General features: G+C 40.7%; 1 protein-coding gene across 7 annotated transcripts in view; it reads right to left on the bottom strand.

Moving 5' to 3' along the window:
* Positions 1–20,528, bottom strand: part of lmo7a (LIM domain 7a) — a 49,408-nt gene that overhangs the window by 22,709 nt on the left and 6,171 nt on the right. For 6 of the 7 annotated variants that reach the window (XM_044364912.1, XM_044364913.1, XM_044364917.1 and 3 more), the window contains exons 3-8: positions 18,327–18,397; positions 15,763–15,832; positions 10,772–10,878; positions 3,041–3,071; positions 1,763–1,876; positions 544–757 (exon numbers count right to left, since the gene is read on the bottom strand). In XM_044364912.1, coding sequence (XP_044220847.1) covers positions 544–757; positions 1,763–1,876; positions 3,041–3,071; positions 10,772–10,878; positions 15,763–15,832; positions 18,327–18,397 — 607 coding nt within the window. The other variant, XM_044364918.1, reaches the window with a different exon arrangement.

Genomic DNA, 20,528 nt, shown 5'->3' with positions numbered 1-20,528 from the left:
CTCATTTACAAGCCGGTGTGGACGGCTGTGGAATGTCTCACTGTTCCTTCTAGGGGTGGGGAGTAGGGGGGAGTACTGACCAACACTTCCCTCTCTCAGAGTATACTACACTTCTGTCATGATACAAGTTTGCAGATGGGCTTTGGTGTTGATACGTCTCTCCCTCCTTTGAGACTTTGGTACGTTTTCACTCAAAATATTCACTTTCAAAAGCAAACCACTAGATGGCAATAGGTATTTGTTTTCACAAATGTGAGTCAATTTTCTGGCTCTGATGCAGCATATCTTCCCTGTTCACAAATATTTGAAGTTCTAGATGGATGAACTTGAACATAAATATTCATGAAACAGTTTGAGAGAGTCTGAACACTATTTCCATGGTTGAGGGGCAATCTCGAATAACACAAAAAACATGAATGAAAAATAAACATATGCTGTGGCCTCTTAAATATCATAAGGACAGCTTTAGCAGGATAAAAAGAAAAAGGAAAGAGGTTTGAGGTTTTGTCAGATGTACAAATGTGTATGATTTTCGTCTCCTACCCTCACTGCTGCCTTTAAGAGTGGTGTCAGATGAGATGCTGTGGGGTCGGGAACCCAGAGAGTCCAAACTGTCCAGGGAGTCTTCTCTCCTGTGTCCGCCTCCTCCTCCTCCTCCTCTCAGTTGATTGAGCTCCTCTCGCTCTGAGTACCAGCTATCTCCAAAACCACTGTCTCTGACGTTGCTGCCCTTCTGACTGGACGATTCCTGGAGAGCCTTTCATACACACACACACACACACACACACAGAGTCAGATAATAGGGTGCCAATTACAATATTTAGCTCCACTGTGTGTGTGGTGCATGAGAGATCTCCCATGTAGAGTGTGAAGTCTGTACTGTCTGGCCTCTCAGTCTTTCATTCTTGCAGACTCCGTTACTGTAAACACATTCTTCTATACTGTCTATAAGGGGCAACGCATACTACAATTAAAATGAAAAAGCTCATTGTTTCCCATTCACTGCCATCACTGTTAGAACAAACAGCGCCATGATCCATGCAGCCTTGATGACTGTGTTTACTGCGTGAAAAGAATGTCATTGCACATAAACACATAAGCAAGCCCCTGAACCGCTTTAAGCAGCATGGTTGCAAGCAAGCAAAAACTTGTCAGCCACTATAAAAGGAAAAGATTTTTAGATCTATAATCCACTGAATCCTACCAGACAATACAAGTCCACAAACTAAACCCAGCCTAACCCTGCGCCAATGAACTTGGATTATCATAGCTAAATGTACAAGGCGTGCTGTAACCAACTGCTATTGCTGAAAATCCCTGTAGTCAGTTGAATTATAGTGGCCTCGCACACCACTACAACCTATAAATCTGTGTGAAAGCAAAGTGCCAAATTCAACACTGGTCTGAGGAGGGGAAAAAACAGTCTTCTTCAAGGAAAGACGCAGCTATTTCCAAATGTAAACTATGTGAACTGTGTGTCATGTTGTAAACAAGATTAAAATAGCTGAGTCAAGGGATCAGGTCATTTATGACTTAACGTAGCTTTGGTTTTCGTGGGTGGCAGTCTTGAGCCCCCTCAGCCTATTGCAGTAATTTTTCCGCACATAGTCTACATACCAGGGAGGATACAGAAATGTACTGCGCAGCGGGCGTAAAAGAGGATTTCATTCATTCTATTTCTGGTTTCTGAAGGAAAGGTTTCACTTTTGTTTCATGTCATCATAGATAAGAAAGCTCCACGTGTATCCTTATAGAGTCTTACCTTGTATAGCGCTGTGCCCAATAATCCCTCGAATGCCTTGAAATTCAAGTAAGGTCCATCATAGAAACGCTCACATTGAGCCCTTCTACCCAGCCAGTAAATGGTGATCAGCACCTTTGGAGAAGTAAACAAACAGCTTATTATACAAATCATACATGGCTATATGTGGAAATTAAACATTATTACCAGACAGGATACATCAGAACGGAGCTACACACTTACCCTTAGTGACTAATGTACAGTGCAGTGCTAAAGCAGGTGATTGTTATGATAGTTGTAGCCCTACTCTGACACGGGGTCATATCACCCGGTGCTATGCTCTTGTTTCCAGGCTCATCCAGAATACTCTGCTGCTGTTTGTGTGTGCACGATTAGGCTGGACAGGTAAATACACTGCACTAAAGCAAACAATCATCACTACATCAGCAAATGCTGGTCCCCTATTACACATGATACGGTTCCACTTGATATGTCACCTCTTTGGTTTTCATCCAAATTAGAAAAAAAGATTATTGTTGTCATATGCAGGGGGAAAAAAAGTGTATAATGATCAAATGTGATGAAGCTGTGATGAGAGATGCAGTGTTTCCAGAGATGTTTTCACTTGCATCTGAAAATTAAAATCAAAATCTGTGACTTATAGCAAATATCCCCCCAAAAGAGCCACTTTAAATCTCCTAATTTCATACCTCTAGGCTTGAAATATATCTCCAATTTAGTCAGGGATTAATGTTAAGGTAAACTAATTCATTTAATCTTATATGTTTTGTCTGTCTTAATGTTTTGGGGCTGTGTTCTTACTTTAACATATTATCCCTTAGATTCCCTTAGATTAACATATTACTCCTTAGATTGTTTTATAGATCTTTAAGTAAATAAAATCTAAAAACAAAACTTAAAAAATGAGTGTGGAAGCATCATGGTGATCTTGGGGACACATCTCTCGCCCTTCATTTCCTGTCACCTCTCTATTGTCTGCCAAGTATAAAGGCTAAAATGTCCCAAAAATGCTTAACACATAATATGAGTGCAAGCAATAAAGCACAGTTTTGTTTTACCATCACTTAATTAGTTGTTGTACATTTACAAGTTAACTTAAATGTATTACATAAGATATAATAACAACTGTTTAAGGAACTATTGTGCTATAAATTAAGGGTTTCTATCTCCACTGATACCTGAACAGGACTTTTTCTTTCTTTAAGATGTATTATTGCTGGTTGAAAAGCCAGCAAATCAAGTTCCCCAAAGAAACAGATCTTATACTTTTCCACTCACATTTTTCAGCCTCCTATGGGTCTCTTGATGCCTGTGAGGGAGAGAGCAGAAAAGATGTGTGGGTGGGTGTGTGTGAGAGAAAATGACAATAAAAGAACGGAGGGCATGGCTGTCGGGTGTCTGTGTTCGGCAGTGAAAGAGCTGGAAACTGAGAGCACAATCCAGGCTACTGCCAGCCCTTCACTCACCCTCACACAACAACACAAAGGCTGAGGGAAAAACAAACACATGTTTCTGAAAAAAATAAATAGAAGTAATTAATAGCAAGTCATAAATTATTTAGTTTAACAACTGTTACATGTGTGTGCCTCTTTTTACAGTAATTATAATCAGGCAACTGTAAAAATATTTAGGGGCACAAAAGTGGTTCTTGTTTCAAATAACGATAAAACTAATAACTGCTAATTTAACATCTGAACACCAAACAAGGCATTACTGTTAAAGCAACAAAGCTCCAAACAGCTCCCCAGGTTATACTGAGTTTCAGTCATATTTGTGGGGGTTTTGACAGTTAACTTGGCAGAAAGTAAATCACTTTCCAGGGAGAATGTCAGCTCATTCCTGTGAAGCCAAACAAAGCTCACAGTCTCAACTTGTAAGCGAAATACAACCTTTTTGTTATGTATGTTGTGTGCCTATGACTTAAATTAGCTGTAGTGACTATTTACAGAGGCCTATAAACAGTGATGAACAGCTACATTACATAACCATAACAGTGGCAGAGGAAGATATACAGTCTGCTTCACATCTCCTGTGCATGCTATACATTCCTGCTATCATGTGGTAATACAATAGCCCCACATGCCTCTCTACCCATGAGCACATGGGTTTTCTTACATCCCCTTCCCAGCATGCAATGAAACCGGTGCACCTGCTGAGAATGTGATGCACGTACACTGTAGCTGACTGCCTGTTAATAAAACATGCTCAGATTCCTTTAGGTTGCTTGGTTCAGAGGGAAGAAACAAAAGACATAATTTCCATTTCTTTAAAAAAAAAAAAAATCATGGCCGCTACTTCGATGGGAGAAGTTATACGAAAAAGTTTCCAATACAGCTTTTAAATTATGGCGAGCAGATCGACTCTTTCACCAGTACGCGTCATCTCACACCAGGGGTTTTCAACGTGCTAATTCGCCAACAGTGGAAAAATGAAATGGACATTTAATCAATTTGGCACATTGCAAATTTACGAGCCCAATAAAAGAGGCGGGGGGAAAAAAAAGCTCTCTTTTGTGTGGCTTGGAACACAGTCTCAAAGTCTAAGATTATAGCAGTGGTAGCGTGGTCCAGAATAAAAAGGAGTTACCACCACAAGGCTCCTTGTAATGGTCATTTATAGAAAGTGGTAATAGCTGAACAGAAGAGAAGAGTTAAAAAAAAAAAAAAAAAGGGGGGGGGGGGGGGGGGATATTTTCAGGCCTCCAGAGCCTCAGGACTTTGCTGTAACCTGCTAGAATCAGCTGAGTGTTCATGTGATTGAGCACAATCATCGACAGAACGTCACTGGAGTCTGATACACAAAAGATCTGCGCAGACAGCCTTGGTTAAGAATAGCTTCTGTGAAGTAGTATTATCAGTTAAAACATTGGGGTTTTTGATATTGAATGTGCTGAAGGGATAAGGAAGCCATTTGTGTTTGTGTAGCTTGCACATATGCAAGTAATGAAGGCTGCCTGGATATTCTGAACACCACAATACTCTTAAATTTAACTAGAAATTAGTAGATGTGTCAAATAGCTGTCATCAGAGTAAAATGTAGTCTTTTTGTCTTGTGAAAATATTTTGTTTCTTGCCAGTTTTAAGTTTGTTCCTTATGGGTAAAATGCTTGTTTAGAAAGTGAAACAGGACACTTGAGGGTCCTTCAAACTGCTTAACCATGACAGACAATACAATACAGAGTGCTGTACAGTAGCTCAGCAGAGCTCTGACAGGAAACCCTCCAGCTTGATAAATTAACAGGATGTTCTCATTACTTCCACAAGCCAGTCATTTTTAAGCCATAAGCCTCAACCTCTGCATGCTTACTCTGACTTTCACAACACCAATCTCTTGCTGAGGTCAAGGGGTGACCTCAATCAATCTGCCGCCAGCTAGTGACATCCTTCTTCCTCCAACAGACTATTAGATACTAATCTAAACCATAATATATATAATATAGAGCTAAGTTTCTAATTGATATTCTTCTTCTTGTCTAATTTATATTGTTATATATTACATTCTATCTTGTCAAACTGAGATGGAAATGTATGAGACTTTTGTGCCGAACCTAAAAATAATTTCATTTGACTTGAAGGAGTTGGAGAGTGTGTTCTGCCAATACAAACCAGAGACAAAAAGACACACACACACACACACATAACTGAGGAAACATAAGCCATTATCCAAATGCTAGACAAATAATTTCTTATCATAAGCCAAAGTAAATGATCTTTCCCAGTCAAGTCAATCAGTTCTCTGTGGCCCTCTGGCTACAGCTGTAACCAAGAGAGAATCATACGTTTAAGCAAGATCTATAGCAAGACTAACAAAATCTACAAGTCAATGATGCTGCACACGGACCACATCCTGAGGTCTCAGTTTGTGTGCGGCAAGATCAAGCCAGCTCTGTCTTTAAGACAAAAACATTAAAAAGACAAACAAACCATTGCCCTGAATGAATAGGCATGTATGTATGATGGAAAGCATACCTCTTCAATGAAGATTACTTGCTCTGCTGCAATCAACAACACCACATGTAGCATCCTTCATCTATTCTCTTTCATTTTAGTAAAACACTTTGGACTTTAACACACACCCAGACCTCAGCAGCAGACAGGAGGGGAGTCTGAACAGAGGAGTCAGCTGTGGGTGAGACCGTGTCGGGCATCATTGTGTCATACTTATCAGACACACTGCAGCCTCTGTGAGCGAGGGAACAGGGTGAGGCTGGCATTTCTCTCTCCGCTTAACTACACAGCACAAATATGACCCTTGTGTTGGCCATTTACAGCTAGGGCTGGGTCCACGGTGTAGAAACTTTATTGGCCGTTCACCATCATCACTCGCTCGGTTTCACAATCTGCACACAGTTCACACAGCGCTGCGACAAGAAGTGACGGCGGTGCCACATATTAAATCTTGAAACCAGAGCGTGCCATGCCAGCTCAATGAACCGCACCCGAAACACTAACACAAAGCCGCACGTTGCTTGTCTTGTTTGCATTTACGTATGAAACATTCAGACTCGTCATGGTGATTTTAAAACCAATAAAAATACACTACACACATGGCATGTGCTATATTGTGACAGAATCATATATTGTATGTTGCTGTTGAATAAATTCTGATAACAAGCTGTGCAGTCAGTCCAAATTTGTCTGGGAAACAACGCATTCCTTCAGGCAGTTCAAACATTTGGTTTGATCCACAGCCAGAGATGCTATTGCATAATCCAAATCATTTAATTACACCACACGGCCACTCCTTTTTATCTATTGCTTCGAAGGGGTCATTCACATTCTTCAAAGGACAATGAATTTTGATGTACACACCTATCCTATGCAGTTTCTTTCCTTTTTTGGTTTGGCGAGCAGTCAACCCTTGTCAATAATTTGCTTAATCCAACAGTGGCAACGAGTGAGACTTTGGACCGCACTCAGCGTGGGGTTTGTTCTGTCAGGAAGCTAACTGGGGGTCACAGAGAAAAGCTGGACTCAGACCTTGTTCTCCAATATCTGTATCAAACTTTTATTGTAGATCTGATATGCTAAACTTCTCTTAAATTCAATATGATATGCAGTGGGTATCAGAGAGTATGATGCATCTTACACAGAGAAATAAGCTCAATAAGCGTGAGTGTTCCTCAGCAACTACAGTAAACCAGCACAGTGTATCATGGTGTAATGACTGTAATTTCCACCTTCTAAGCCAGATGTCCTGTTTGAGAGTTAGCTCTGTGACAAATAGCACTTGTTAAAACATTCATAGAGGTCAAGTGTCAAGTAATCAGCTGACATTTTGAGTGTCATTAGGGAAAATCCGGCTTGTCTTTTCCTTTACAACAGTTCAGACTTTGACTTCAAGCTGCTAAATTTCCAAATGCTAGCGAAGGGTCTACAGGAAGTGGCTGAAGTTAAATAGAGCAGTTTTAGTTGCCATGATTCATCTGCAACACTCTAATGCCCTCATTTCCTGGGCAGCTGTTCGAATCTGACAGAGCTGGTCCAAAGTAGTTGGTGAATCATAGTCTCCAATGATGAATCCGATTCGGTCTGGTCAGTATTACACCTCTGGGTGGAGAAATCTTCCAGAACATATCACCTCCTATCAGTCTGTATCTCTGTTACAACAATGTGTCATGATAATTTTGATACTAAATATATTTGTAACTGATAAACATCTTTTATCAGAAAGCAGGTTTCACAACATAAGGCAATAGAGCGACATGCACTCCAGATGGCGTTGAGGCCAATACTACAACGACTGCACAGCTCAAAGGTCAAAACAGAACCAATAATCTTTTATGGCTGTCATGACAACACAGACTAGCATAATATTAAACTGCGTTCTCAGCAGACACAGCCAATATCTGACGCCAACTTCCCGCCTAAAGAAGCACAAATGATCAATTTGTGGAATTTAGCATTTCCAAAGGAGGTGCAGGTCCACAAGACCCCTCAATCACAAGTCAGTGAAAGGTCACTGTTTTCAGTGTAGTAATGTCAGTTTTTAGGGCTGCAGCTATTTTTAATATCGATTAATTGTTTGATTATTTTCTCCATTAAACGATCCCTCATTTTATCCATGAAAAAATCAGAACACAGTAAAAAAAAAAAAAAAAAAAAAAGCCCACGTTTACATTTTCAATTGTCTGTTTTATACAACCAACAGTCCAAAAACCAAAAATATTTAGTTTAATATCATAGGAAACTATAAAAACCAGCAAATATCCATGTGTGTTTTTAATCTGGATTGGGAGACATTAATATTTTATTAAAGCATAGCCACATACAATTGAAAAACTGCCACAGGTAAATTTCCTCCTGTGGTGGTGTTAATTTTCTGTCAATTGATAAATCTTTTCAGCTCTATTTGAAATATGAATTAATGAATCACACTTTTGTTTTGTTGCTTTGTGTGTTGCACCTTAGTCATAAGATTAAAACTGAATAAAAATGATACAAACAAAATACATTAAAACACTGAAATATATGAAAGACATTTTAAAAAAAGGGACAAAAACAAATAACAGATTTTGCTAGGAAAACTTGTGAAAAGCCGCATAGATCAGCACAAGGATAACAGCCATGTTGCTGTTAAAACAGAGAACAGGGAAGCTGAGCGTAGCACCTGTCAGACTGGGTTTAAGGGAGTGGAGGTTGGACGTACACCAGGGGCAAAGACAGCTGATAGAGACAACTTTCTCTCTCTCTCTCTCTCTGCTGTGCTCTCTGGCTCATTTGCATGTAGGCTTACTGTGAAATAAAACCATTGGTTACTTATCTGTAGCCTTGTTTGGGATGATCTTCTCATGTTACTATCGGTGTACCATCCATTCCACTCTCTCTGTTTGAGCAACATCATTGTAGCATTTTTTAAATCTCATATAAATTCTTGACAAACAGCCAACAAATGTCATATTTGTAGAGGAAATTCCCTACGCACGATTCATCAAGACTGACTCATGTACAAAACACTGTGGCTAGAACAGCAGGAGCAGCTGCAGGTTCATCAGAAAATGAGAACCTGTCACTGTTTAGCAAGTTAGAGAGGGAGCAAACAAAGACAGTAAAACTACTTAAGTCCCTTCTCTGAATGAAAATATTGTTCTACAAGCCACATATGACATACAGTGACAAAACCACAACCTCAACCGCACTCAAACTTTCACATGCATGCACACAAGTACACACACAAACACACACAGGTGTACCCTCATGACCAGATACCATGGAGAATGCTGTGTAAAGGGACAACACGCTATTAAAAGCTCTTCTCCCGAGTCCTGATACCATTCCAATCTGTCCTGCTTGTAAAAGTGACCCCAAGGTCCTAAAAATAGGATCGTGAGCCCCCCCCCCATCTCCCTTCCAATCCCCCACACACATGCAGACATGGTGGCAAAGAGCTGAGCTATACCATACTGAACTGAGCACATTCGAAAGCAAAAAATGTTTGGCCAAAGGAAAAACATGATTTCAAAATGCAGTGAATGTTGCATTGCAAATGACATTTTTTACTACACAAAGTCCTGTTGATAATATGAGTTAGTTAGTGTAACTGCATTAACGTGGGTACAATCTGTCTACATTGTGCATCTCATTTTGAAAGTCATTTATCTCCAGTACCATGGGAAATAATTATGTCAGAGGGGAAATAACTGATAATACAAGGGTAATAGGGTCCATAAAGAAATGATGTCTATATTTATGATACTGGATCAAACATTGTGCGATTGATATTGCCGTATCTTAGGACAGCATATCTTCTGCTTTGGGCAGAGGTTGTGTCTTGATAATACACAGGCAGATTTGTTTATTTAGACTTCATATTGCAGTGTATGAACAGTACATGTATCTGTGTGTGTGTCTTTGTGACAACTGTGGTTTCAACATTGTTGTCAGTGTTGAAGGATGACTGACGGAGTCTTGGGTGGATCGTGAGAAAAATGTTCCTAGAGGTTGTGGCAACATGTAAAAGAACATCCAAACGGAGCTTAAATACAAGTGACAACACAAAGTGACAAACACTTGTCAGAATGAACAGGAGCATCGTTGGTTTGCAGCATTTGGAAAAAGCTTAATGACATCACTCTGCATTATTTTGCCACCTAAAGTGATGTCTTTGCTATTGAGTACCTATCTACTTCTAGTTTAACAGTCTGCAGGTTGCCACTGAGGCACTTTTCTTTGTGCTTGCACAGCAGAGTGTGTCACAGTGAACGGGCTGTGCCCTAAGCTGTGCCTTACCTCACTACCTCCTGGAGGCACACCTGTGTAAAAACTGAACAGGTTGTTCAACATACCGCATGGATCTCTGCCCAGCACGCAAATGACACAAGAGTAACTGTCTAAAAATGAAAAATACTAAAAACGCTGTGGCAGTATCCGGAAATTTTAGTCCTGCTCACCAACTTGTGCACAACCTAAGCTGAACTACTTCATATTATCAGAAAAACCCTTCTTTATGTACAACCTGCACCTGACAGTAATCAAGTACTTTTATGACTCTTTATTTTTACTGAAGTCATGCTTTGCTATACTTAAACTAGAAGAAAGTGAATTTTTCATTTCATTTCATTTTCCAATCAGATCAGAAATTCCAGACGTGCTGGCAAGCACATTCTTTGATCTACTGATGCGTGCGGTTTCATCAATAGTACCCTCCATCGTATTTTAAAGAAACACATAATGCAGTGCTTCAACAGGTGCTTACCAACCACAAGAATACATGGACACTGAAAATAGCGCTGACCCTTAACACCTCTGCAGTTAGCTCGAAACATGCCTCACATGAGGGAACATGTGCTCTGAAATACTGTTTAGTGTAATAGTGTTAAGTTACATTTAAAGGTTTACTGTGCATATTAACGGAGTCGTAAATAGAAGCTGAGAATCGATTCCATCATGGAAGAGTCAAACACACAAGCTGGTCTGCGGTTTACAGGAGAACTCTGGGAATGGCAAGGATGGGTATCAAAATGTTCCAGCAGTAATAACATTTTACAGTGCTCATAATATTAGGACTTACTTGACTGTAACTCTTGTGGATAAGTCCTGAAGGTCTCCTGGGTGAAAGAGCTGTGCTTCCTTTAGTCCAAGCTTCCCGCAGGCCTTGAGGAAGACGTTAAGGTTGTCCTGGACAAAGAACAAAGCAGGGATGAGGGTTGTCCACCTTCAGAGAGGCAAAGAATAATCACTCAAGAATTCTCTGGCAGGGAACACAGCCTACAACTCATTGCTTCCAAAGTTCATATCACCAGAGAGCAGAGACGGACGGGGAGGAGCATGTGTGTAGCAAATAAGAAGTGACCCAGTGCAGAACACACACAAACACACATGCAGGGGGAAGAGGCTGCGTGACAGGAGCTGACTGACAGCAGCAGAGCTACCTGTGGGCCGGGTTAGGGTGGGGACAAAGCCAAAACCAGGAAGGATGACATCAGAGCTTTGCACAAGTCCCACCCAACCAACCGGCCATGCAAGTGCAAAACTGACACACACACACACACACACACACACACACACACAAGCATATTGCGTAGTCCTTCTTCTCACACCCTGAAACTGTCCCCTCCCTCCTCTGCCAAGCCCTTCTCTCGAGAATACCTGTGGAATCTGTGGGGCGGCGGCGTATTTTGGAGACATTTGGTTGCTATGAAACATGAGGTTGGGTGACAGAAACCAACAAATATTTCCCTGAAGCAACTCAAGAGGACATGGGAGTGGAAGGACGGTTTCTCCTCCTATAATCGGTCAATCATTTTATGTTGCATAAAGTTTATGTGTATGCACAGATGTGTGAGTGTAATGCAAGGTAGTGAAAATATATTTCACTATAAATATACACACATGTCATGCATTTCAAACAAATTTTAACCACGGAAGCGCCATTCCCTTTCTGTGGGTATGACGTTTCCAGTTGTAATCCCAAGTGTCTTGTTTGGAAGTCTGCACTTCCCATTGGGACGGCATTGCTTAAGAGGGTTTCATGTAATGACACATGGTTTCAACATGGGCAGGAATAATTATGGGATTGCTAGTTCTATATTTAAATGGCAAACATGCTTATTAGCAAATGGTGGGAGAGAGAGCTGACCTCTCAGTGCAGGCATCCCTCGCTAACAGCTTTGCTTGTCCCTCAGCAACACTTTGCTGGGTCCTACAGGTCACTATGGGCCCCTACAGGCCAAGGACCAAACCCCCCCCCCCCCACCCCCACCCCCTTCATATGGAGGCACTGGGGTCACTGGTTATTCATTATAACACAGTAGAGATTTCTCTTCTCTTGCATTGTCCTTATAATAGACATGATAATGTCATTTTCCAGATGTATACAGAATAGGAACACAGGAATAGTAAGTTGATCTCACATGTAAGACCTTATTCTCTCTCTCTCATGTAACATTGTTCACATGGGCATTTTTCCATGACACTAAACTTTATGGCCTTGTTTGTTGATGCGTACACACTGTACAGTCAGAGATAACAAAAGAATACATGACACATTGCCTTCCATCTCTCACCTCTGAATGTTGGCTGACAAGAGTACTGACAGTGATAACAGCAATAAAGTACGCTGCATGTTTGATATCATCTCTAGATTCTGTGAGCATCCAAGCCATAAAATACAATTAAATGACGGGACCAACAGTCAAATGAGCATTAAAACAGGTTTTACTTGCTGTAATCATTCCTCCTGTTCATACTGACTACATACTTTCAATGTTAGTGATGGGGGGACAAATTTCACAGTCCTCATTTGTAAAGATTTAACTGACAGACTGAAGATATTGACTTTATTTGACTAATTTTGCCTAATATTAAGCCTAATATTATCTTCAAATAAACTTTTAAATACATTTTTGCACAGAGGAAGGCTTGTGGATTTTGTCCCCCATCACTTACATTAAAAGCACATTATGAAGTGATCTTTTAATGGCCAGTATGAACAGGAGGAATGGTTATGGCAAGAAACACATTGTGTCAGTCCTCTTTTGGGCACCTGACTATTGTTTTAAGAAGGATTTGAAAAAATGTGAACTTGTCCTTCATTGCTACAATGTAGATGAAAATCTCACAAAGGATCGTCCACTTTAAATCTTTCCCTTGTGAAGCAAAAACTCACGTTGAGCCACTGTTCTCAATGTAATCAAGGCATATGAGAGAGTGGGTACAAATATAAAAGCAGAATTAATATCACCTAGGTATGGATGTCACTTAACCTCAAAGAGCAGAACTGACACACTAAAAGCACCCCGACAGCCAGTCAGTCCCAGAACATGCAGAGAAAATGATGCTGAAGGAATGTTATGCTGACTTGTGCCTGCACATAATCCCGCTAAATATGCTGTATCCATCCAGCAGCCCTTTAATCCTCTCATGCAGACTTGAGGACCCCAATTTAAGCGCTTCACACCAAGAAACGGAAAGATCGGACTCATAAGGTGTCTGATTTGTTATAACAGGACCTTCATCCGTGCTGGTCACACTGTGGTCACTCTTTTTTTTTTTTCTTCCACAGCATTATTTGTCTTAGATGGGCACACTCTGCAATTACCCTCAACTGACCTCTGGCAGTACAAAGCTATGGTTAAAATATCAGGCTACACATTTTTGAATCCTGTGACAATAAACCAAGAGGAGATGGAATACTTGAAATGTTGTCTCTCCTGAAACAGGCCCAATAAAAGACCCTCCTGTCCTCACCAGTCAGATCCAGTCATAACATGCACCCATACAAGACAAACAAAATACGGTCAAATGCCTGTCATTGCACAGATGGTTACACAGACATTTAGATAAGTAAAGACACCCTCAGGGCCATTAAAAATGTCTGTTTATCTCCTCCTATTGCTACCTCAATTCAAAAAGGAGTTGGTGTGTACAGGAACATCCAGCACCACGTTAATTACAGTGTATTTACGGTGGAGTCATCCTTAACTCCCTCTGGCCTCAGACCAGTGTGCCCCCGCTCATGAAGCTGGCTGCCCCACCCCACAACCACCAGCACTGGGTAAAAGCAGAACCGGACCCAAACTGGGGTGCCATGACCCAAACCCACAGCTCACTGAGTGCTCAACAACAGTCAGAAAAGTGTGCTGACATGGGAAACATTCCCTTGGACCCAAGTGAAACCAAAGAATAGGCCTGGGTCTGGAGCCAATGTTGCTAAATATTCCGCAAAACCAGATATTTCTGTTCTTTTCCCGTTTCCCTCCGTGGGCTTTTTATTCTGCCAGAGCTGGAGCCTGGTATCAATTTTGAGTGCTGAAAACTCTGATAGCAAAACTAAAACAACAGTTGTGACCATAATGGCAGAGCATTTTCATATTTGTGCGTTAATGAGGCGTGTTTGCAAAGAACCTTTCATTCAACGACGTCGAAAAGTCGTATCTGCATTACAAACAAACGGAAAGAGCACCAACAACATTCCTTTCATTCTCTGGCCATTGTATTTTATTTCCAAATGCCTTTTTGGACCTTAAGCATATTACAAAAACTGAATTCTTCCAGTTTTTTCTTCACTTACAACACTCAGTGGAAATGGATAGCATATATTAAGATAAACCCTATGCGAAAATTTCTCACCATGAGGAGAAAAATGGCTAAACATATACGTTTAACGCTTAAATGAATTGACAACTTCAGGAAACACAGCTAAATTCAAATTTCAAACATTCAATCCCAACACTTAAGGAACAGACGGGTTTCTATTTGTAGAAATGAGCGATGGAGGAATCTTAAGAAGAGTACTTGACTACTTTGAGAGGGAAGCTATTCTCACAGCACAGTGAGACTGAGTAATGTTTGTTTGGAGAGCTCTCCACTTTTCTCCATGTGGTTGGCAGCAACTGATAGCTGCGGGCCAACCAGGAGCTTTCGTATTCGCTGGAGAATTTATGATCAGGTGGTTTCAGGTTTGTGTCCAAGACTCGGAAATACCGCGCCAGCGCTACTGACTGAGGAGATACTTTACCTCGTTACCTCAGCAGGTGCCCAGCCAATTGTATGAGAAACTGCCCAAAACAAAGTGGCAGGCAATCTGATTTACGTCAAAACACAGATATGATGGTACAGTGTTTGGTAGGGCAAATACTATATTTACTGTTAACATCTAGTCTGAGTGCCAGTCTGTTTCTTCTACCGCTAACTTGTCATTGTCTAGCCAAAGTGTGTTACTCTGAGTGTTTCTCTGCCCACTGTCACACACTCAGATTCTCTGGGTTGGGGTTGGGGTTCTCTATAATTCTTCTCGGCAGCTGGACTCAATTACTCCCACAAGAGAGAGCTTTGTGAGGGATGGGTTTAAGGTAGGGTTTTCAACCCTCTACTTCCCGAGCACTTGTATGCAGACACTCCCAAAACATTTATTTCAGCTGAGCCACTGTGGCCCAAGAGACCTCTGCCACAACTGCTGAAATTTAAAGACACTGCCAGGCCTAAAAAGGTGCATTCTCAAGGAGCCACTGAACAAAATATTGAGAAACACTGACTCAATAACAGGTTATTACATAGAGCAATCTCTGACCCCTTCTGACCTCCCATCACTCAATCGAAAAACTAATTACCATACCAGCACAAAGACTTCTTGTCTTGTGTAAAGTTTTTGATTGAACACAGCCTCAAGCATGGCAGACATCATATTTAGGGTGCACTCAAATGCGGCTAGTGGCCTTTCAAGCAGCTCCACGTTCACTGAACTTATTAGCGTGGATGGATATGAGGAGCGACAAGTCACTGAGGCAAACACTTCTCTCTCATTGGAAGCCCTGCCTCAGACCTGTCACCAGCCAGCTCAAATGCTGCACCTCGCTCTGCTTCCTCTAACATCTTATCACGCACTCTCTACGACAGACGTTACCTGAACATGACCAAAAAAGGTAATGACAAAAGAGCGTGTGAAAGAAATTAGGATGAGCTGTTGAGGCTATGTGTGACAAATACATTGAATGTAAAGATGTCTTTTAAAGAAAATGTCCTACAATATGTCTTATATTTAGGCTGAATGAAAAGACTTACCAGTCCAGCAATAGGTGTGGGCAGCCTGTTAACCCTCTTGACAATACCAGGCTTGATCTTGTTGATCAGACTGCGAGGAAAAGAGAAACAGAGAACATCAGGGGAAAGGAGACGGTAAGTGAAAGCCCATGGTCATTGGCTAGACTGGTCTAACTAGCAAGGAAGGAACAAAAAGTGTTGCAAAGTCTTGCTGTTGTGTGTTTACGACTTTGCTTAATGGTGGCCACCTGGCTTCAGTTTAGTAAATGGCCAGTGCTGCACCACGATGTAAACACGGCGGGTCCTTTGCTCCTAAAACATACCCTCAACTACTGACACAACCCCATACAAACCTTCAATCACCAAATATGATCCTAGAAAGATAGTAATGGTTTTAGATTGGAGATAATACATTACAATCTTAAGAGTTTTGAAATTATTCTTAAGCCTAAAAGGATTTAAAAAACAAACCATAATAATAAAAATGGTGACAATGTGATAGCAGCACAGTTTATGATGTATAAAAGATTCTCTGGTGCTAAACAATATTCAGCTCTTTTACTTAAAGTCCCCTTCCACTCAAAAATATGTTTTTTTTTTCTATTGGATGTTTGAGCTTCACTGTGCAGAATGATGTATATGCAGAGTTTTACACTTGAAGCCTGTTTACATTCATCTGCTGAAAGGGGAAAGTTTCTCTGTGCTCACCTTAAATCTGAGTTAAAGATGTACACCTGTTAGCGTGATTTGTGACATCACAACTATTTTGGAGCCAATTGTGGTCCAGTTTGCAACTTACAAAAGTGTGATATGGAAACTTGAAACCTCTAGGGCACATACACTGAGAATGGACAGCAAAGTAGGAGACATCTTGCAGAAGTTAAACTTTTGAAATGAACAATATTTGCATACTCATGCATTCTGGATCTTTCAATTGAGGGAGAAGGAGTGCACGTCCTTTTAAGAATTTATTACAAAGTAATTGAACATTTTTTTGTGGAAGGAACACACCAGACATCAATAATTATTCAAAGCAGAGTTTTATATGTCTTAAAACATGTCTGATGGGGATGTTTAAGTAGAAGTAGTAATACTACAGTGTAAAAATACCTTTTTAAAAGTAAAAGTGTATTAAAAATTACAGAGGTATTATATATATAGAATGTTATATTATTATAAATGGTATATTAATGGACTGCTACTACTGATACATAAATGTGTAAGCTGCATTTAATGTTGTAGCTGGTCAAAGTGGAGTCAATTTTAACTACCTCATATACTGTTCATTTACAGTATATCACAAAAATGAAACATATTTTCAAGTTGATCATATATTTTGTATGTAGAATCTAACAAAGTAACAAAATGAGTGCAAATATCTCACCATTTTCTTGTTTTGAGAAAAACAACAAATTGAAAGCTCAACATGAGACTAAATGACTTGTTAAGGTGGATGCAGTGTATCTTCTGCTCTCTCAGCAGACAGACTTGGGTGGATCAGGAAGTATTAGACCATGCATTGGCTGAAAGCACATGTGAAGGAAGAATGCAAATGGCATTTGGGCTCAAGTTTGTCATGCAGAAGTGAAACAATAGAAAGTTGTTATGATTACATCAGATAACACACTGTACGCTAAGTAGGATACAATAATGTGTGCGACCCACACTAAACATTCCTCTCCGAGTGGTTATGATAACCACAACACAATGGGAAGGGAGGCTGAGTTTCAAGGTGAAAGCGATTTAATCTCCGTCTTCCTTTTCCTCATGCTGAGAAAACATGGACAGCCCTCTGAGTGAAAACGTCTCTGTTGTTCTCTGAGAGCGAGCAAATAGTGGAGTCAGGCTCAAATCAGCAACAACGAGGGGCTTCTTTTTTGAACTGATGCCAATAGAGGTTTGGAAGATTCTGCTTGGGCTGCTGGTAATTACAGCTTCCTGCTGATTCGTGCAAATCACATCACTGTGTCTATCAACCAGTTCTGCCCACATACACATGCATGAAGGGACATGATGCTAACCTTCTCACACACACACACACACACACACACACGCGCATCCTGATCTCAGAAAAGCCACTATTCCACAACTCTTACTTAGAGCCATTGGTGAATAGATTTCTTCCTCTAACTCATCAAAACCCTTGATGTACCCAGGCTAATGAGAAAGCAGGGTGTCCCGGCTCTCCGATGTGGTTTAAGCTGGAGGCTTTCCATTCACTACATGACTCCTCACAGCTCTCATTTAAGTGAGGATGGCACTCTGCCCATCCACAGATCTTTAACATCTGTCCAACAGGCAGCGCAACTCCTCTTGAAATAGATCACACTTCATATTCTCAAACAAAACCACAGAGGGCAGATCTGATACTGGAAACATCAAATGACTATAATACAACCTCTGTTGTGCTGTCTTAAAACACTGGCTCACTTTATGTGGCAGACAAACAAACAGTGACCCAGCAGGGGGTCTGCCTGGGAAATATCAGTAACACTTACGTTGGAGCGCAGACCTGGAGGAGAGGAGAGGGCTTCCATGTGAATGAGTGGCTTAAGAGAGGTGCCTGAGAAAAGCAGAGTACTTACTCACACAGCAGAACGCCATTCTCCAGCGCTGATCGGAAGTCGTTACTCCCAAATCTTTTCTTGGTTACTGCCTGGAAAAAAAAAAAGAAAAAGGGATACAAAAACAGTGAGCAAAATAGCGAGAGGGGTTGGGTGAGGAGAGGAGGCAGGGGTATGTGCATGTGGGGTGGGGTGGTTGGAGAAGAAAGGTAGGATGTTGAGAACAGTAGGAGAGGAAGTCTGAGGTATTTCCTCCTGAGTTCCTACAGTGTCTCTGGAACAGAGTTGAGCACAGTTCTTCAGGTATTCCACGGGTGCTCTCGATCGGCTCAGTTTTTCTCACTTTAATGCTAAAAAGCTTCTGGTAAACAGGAGAGCTGAGCTAAAACTGTGCTGGAGCCAGGCTGCCCAAGCCGCAAGGCTATGGGAGCATCTGGAGCACTGGAGGAACACAGTGCTGTGTTATAGCCTCATGCCTTTCCCATGATCTCAAACCACTACTGCAGGAACACCAAGACCCATTATGCAGGAAAACATACACACACTTGCACTCATGCATGACGTGCAAGCTTACACACATACACATATACAGTACAAAGAAACACAAACAACATCACATACCCACTTTAACATGCACAATTTGTACCATTTCATACATCCAATCTCTATTTCCTTTTAAATGTAACACTAGTATATTTTTTATGTTTTCTTGTGAACCTACAAGTTTGTTATGGGATATCAAATTCATGTCCATGGCCACTCCTTAACAGAGCTTCCTGTTCTGTTTTGTTGGAATGTTTCCACCTTGAACTACTTGACCAGTTTGTACCTAAACTATTAAATCCAACACAAATAGTTAAACTAAAAAGCATTGTGAGAGTGTATAATCTCAAGGCAGCATGACTCGCTATATTTGGTTATTTTATTTAAAAAAAAGAAATGTTTTCTGCATCTGGATGTGAAAGAAAATACATAACATTACAATCATGCATAGAAACATATACAAAAATGTTTGCAGGAATTCACGGTTAAATAGCGAAAATGTTAAAAAATGCCCTATCCTTCAATGTTTAGGAGTCTTGAAACATCCTGGATCTGGATCCACACCAAACACTAATCACTTGTTCTTTCGCCCATGGCCTGAGCCTCTAACATATTTCAAATCAGTTTTTGGGATATCCTGCTAAATCATTCCTTAACAGGCAAACAAACAGGGCTGAAAACTGAACCTCCTTGGCAGAGCTTACGTATGATTACAGTGGCAACCACACTGCAATCATATTTTGTGACAGAGTGAGTTCTATTATAGCTGCTGCGGGAGGTGGGGGGTTATTTTATTTTACGCATTTTATTATAGAGTTTATTTATGGAGCAGACATGTTATGAAATATAAAAACATTTGACGTAGCTCCACTAAGCTCACATACCGTGTTTGGATTTATGTTTGGGTGGGAATTGATTGATTTAAATTAAAAACAGAGCAGATGACTACACATTCATTGTAATAATACAGTAAGGTGGGACAGCTGGAATTAACAAAAGCACATATATGCACACACACATTCACACAAAAAGCAAAACAAGTTGAACGGGTCACACCAACCAAGTCAGATGTGCCTTGTGTCAAAGCTTTTGTCCTTTTCCTTTCAGGGAAAAGCACGCAAGATGGGACAATTACTAGCATAGCTAAGTAAAGAGCAGGAGACAGCAGAGCAATTACACAGATTGACTGGAGGACACTACTATTATTTCCCAACAAAGCTGGTTACACCTCAGAACACACCCAGGATAACTTGAGATGCCTTCAAATACCCATCATTCCAAGAGAATTAGACCATATTGTAATTGATGAATATGAGTTTTGTCAAGTTTTGACATGGCTGTAGTGTGGAGTTTTTCTGGATTTGCATAATGTGATCAAGCTATTGTCTGGAAATGTTTGCATAACATATTGCAATCTTGGTCTATTCCTCCACCCTTGAGAAAATGCAATCATAACCAGACACGGAAAATACTAAAATAGGAACTCAGACATGCAAAGCCCAAAATACACAGATGCACACACATATTCACAAATAGTACAATTCCAAGGAGGGTTGAATCGAGGGCAAGTGGACTTGGTTGAAGCTACTTCAACATTTCGCCTCTGTTGGATGAGAGACATAACATCTTCAAGTATCATTAACCAAGTCCAGTTGCCCTCGATTCAACCCTCCATGTATA

This window comes from Thunnus albacares, chromosome 11, assembly GCF_914725855.1.
Source record: "Thunnus albacares chromosome 11, fThuAlb1.1, whole genome shotgun sequence".
NCBI lineage: Eukaryota > Metazoa > Chordata > Actinopteri > Scombriformes > Scombridae > Thunnus > Thunnus albacares.
This window is presented reverse-complemented; position numbering and strand designations above follow the sequence as displayed.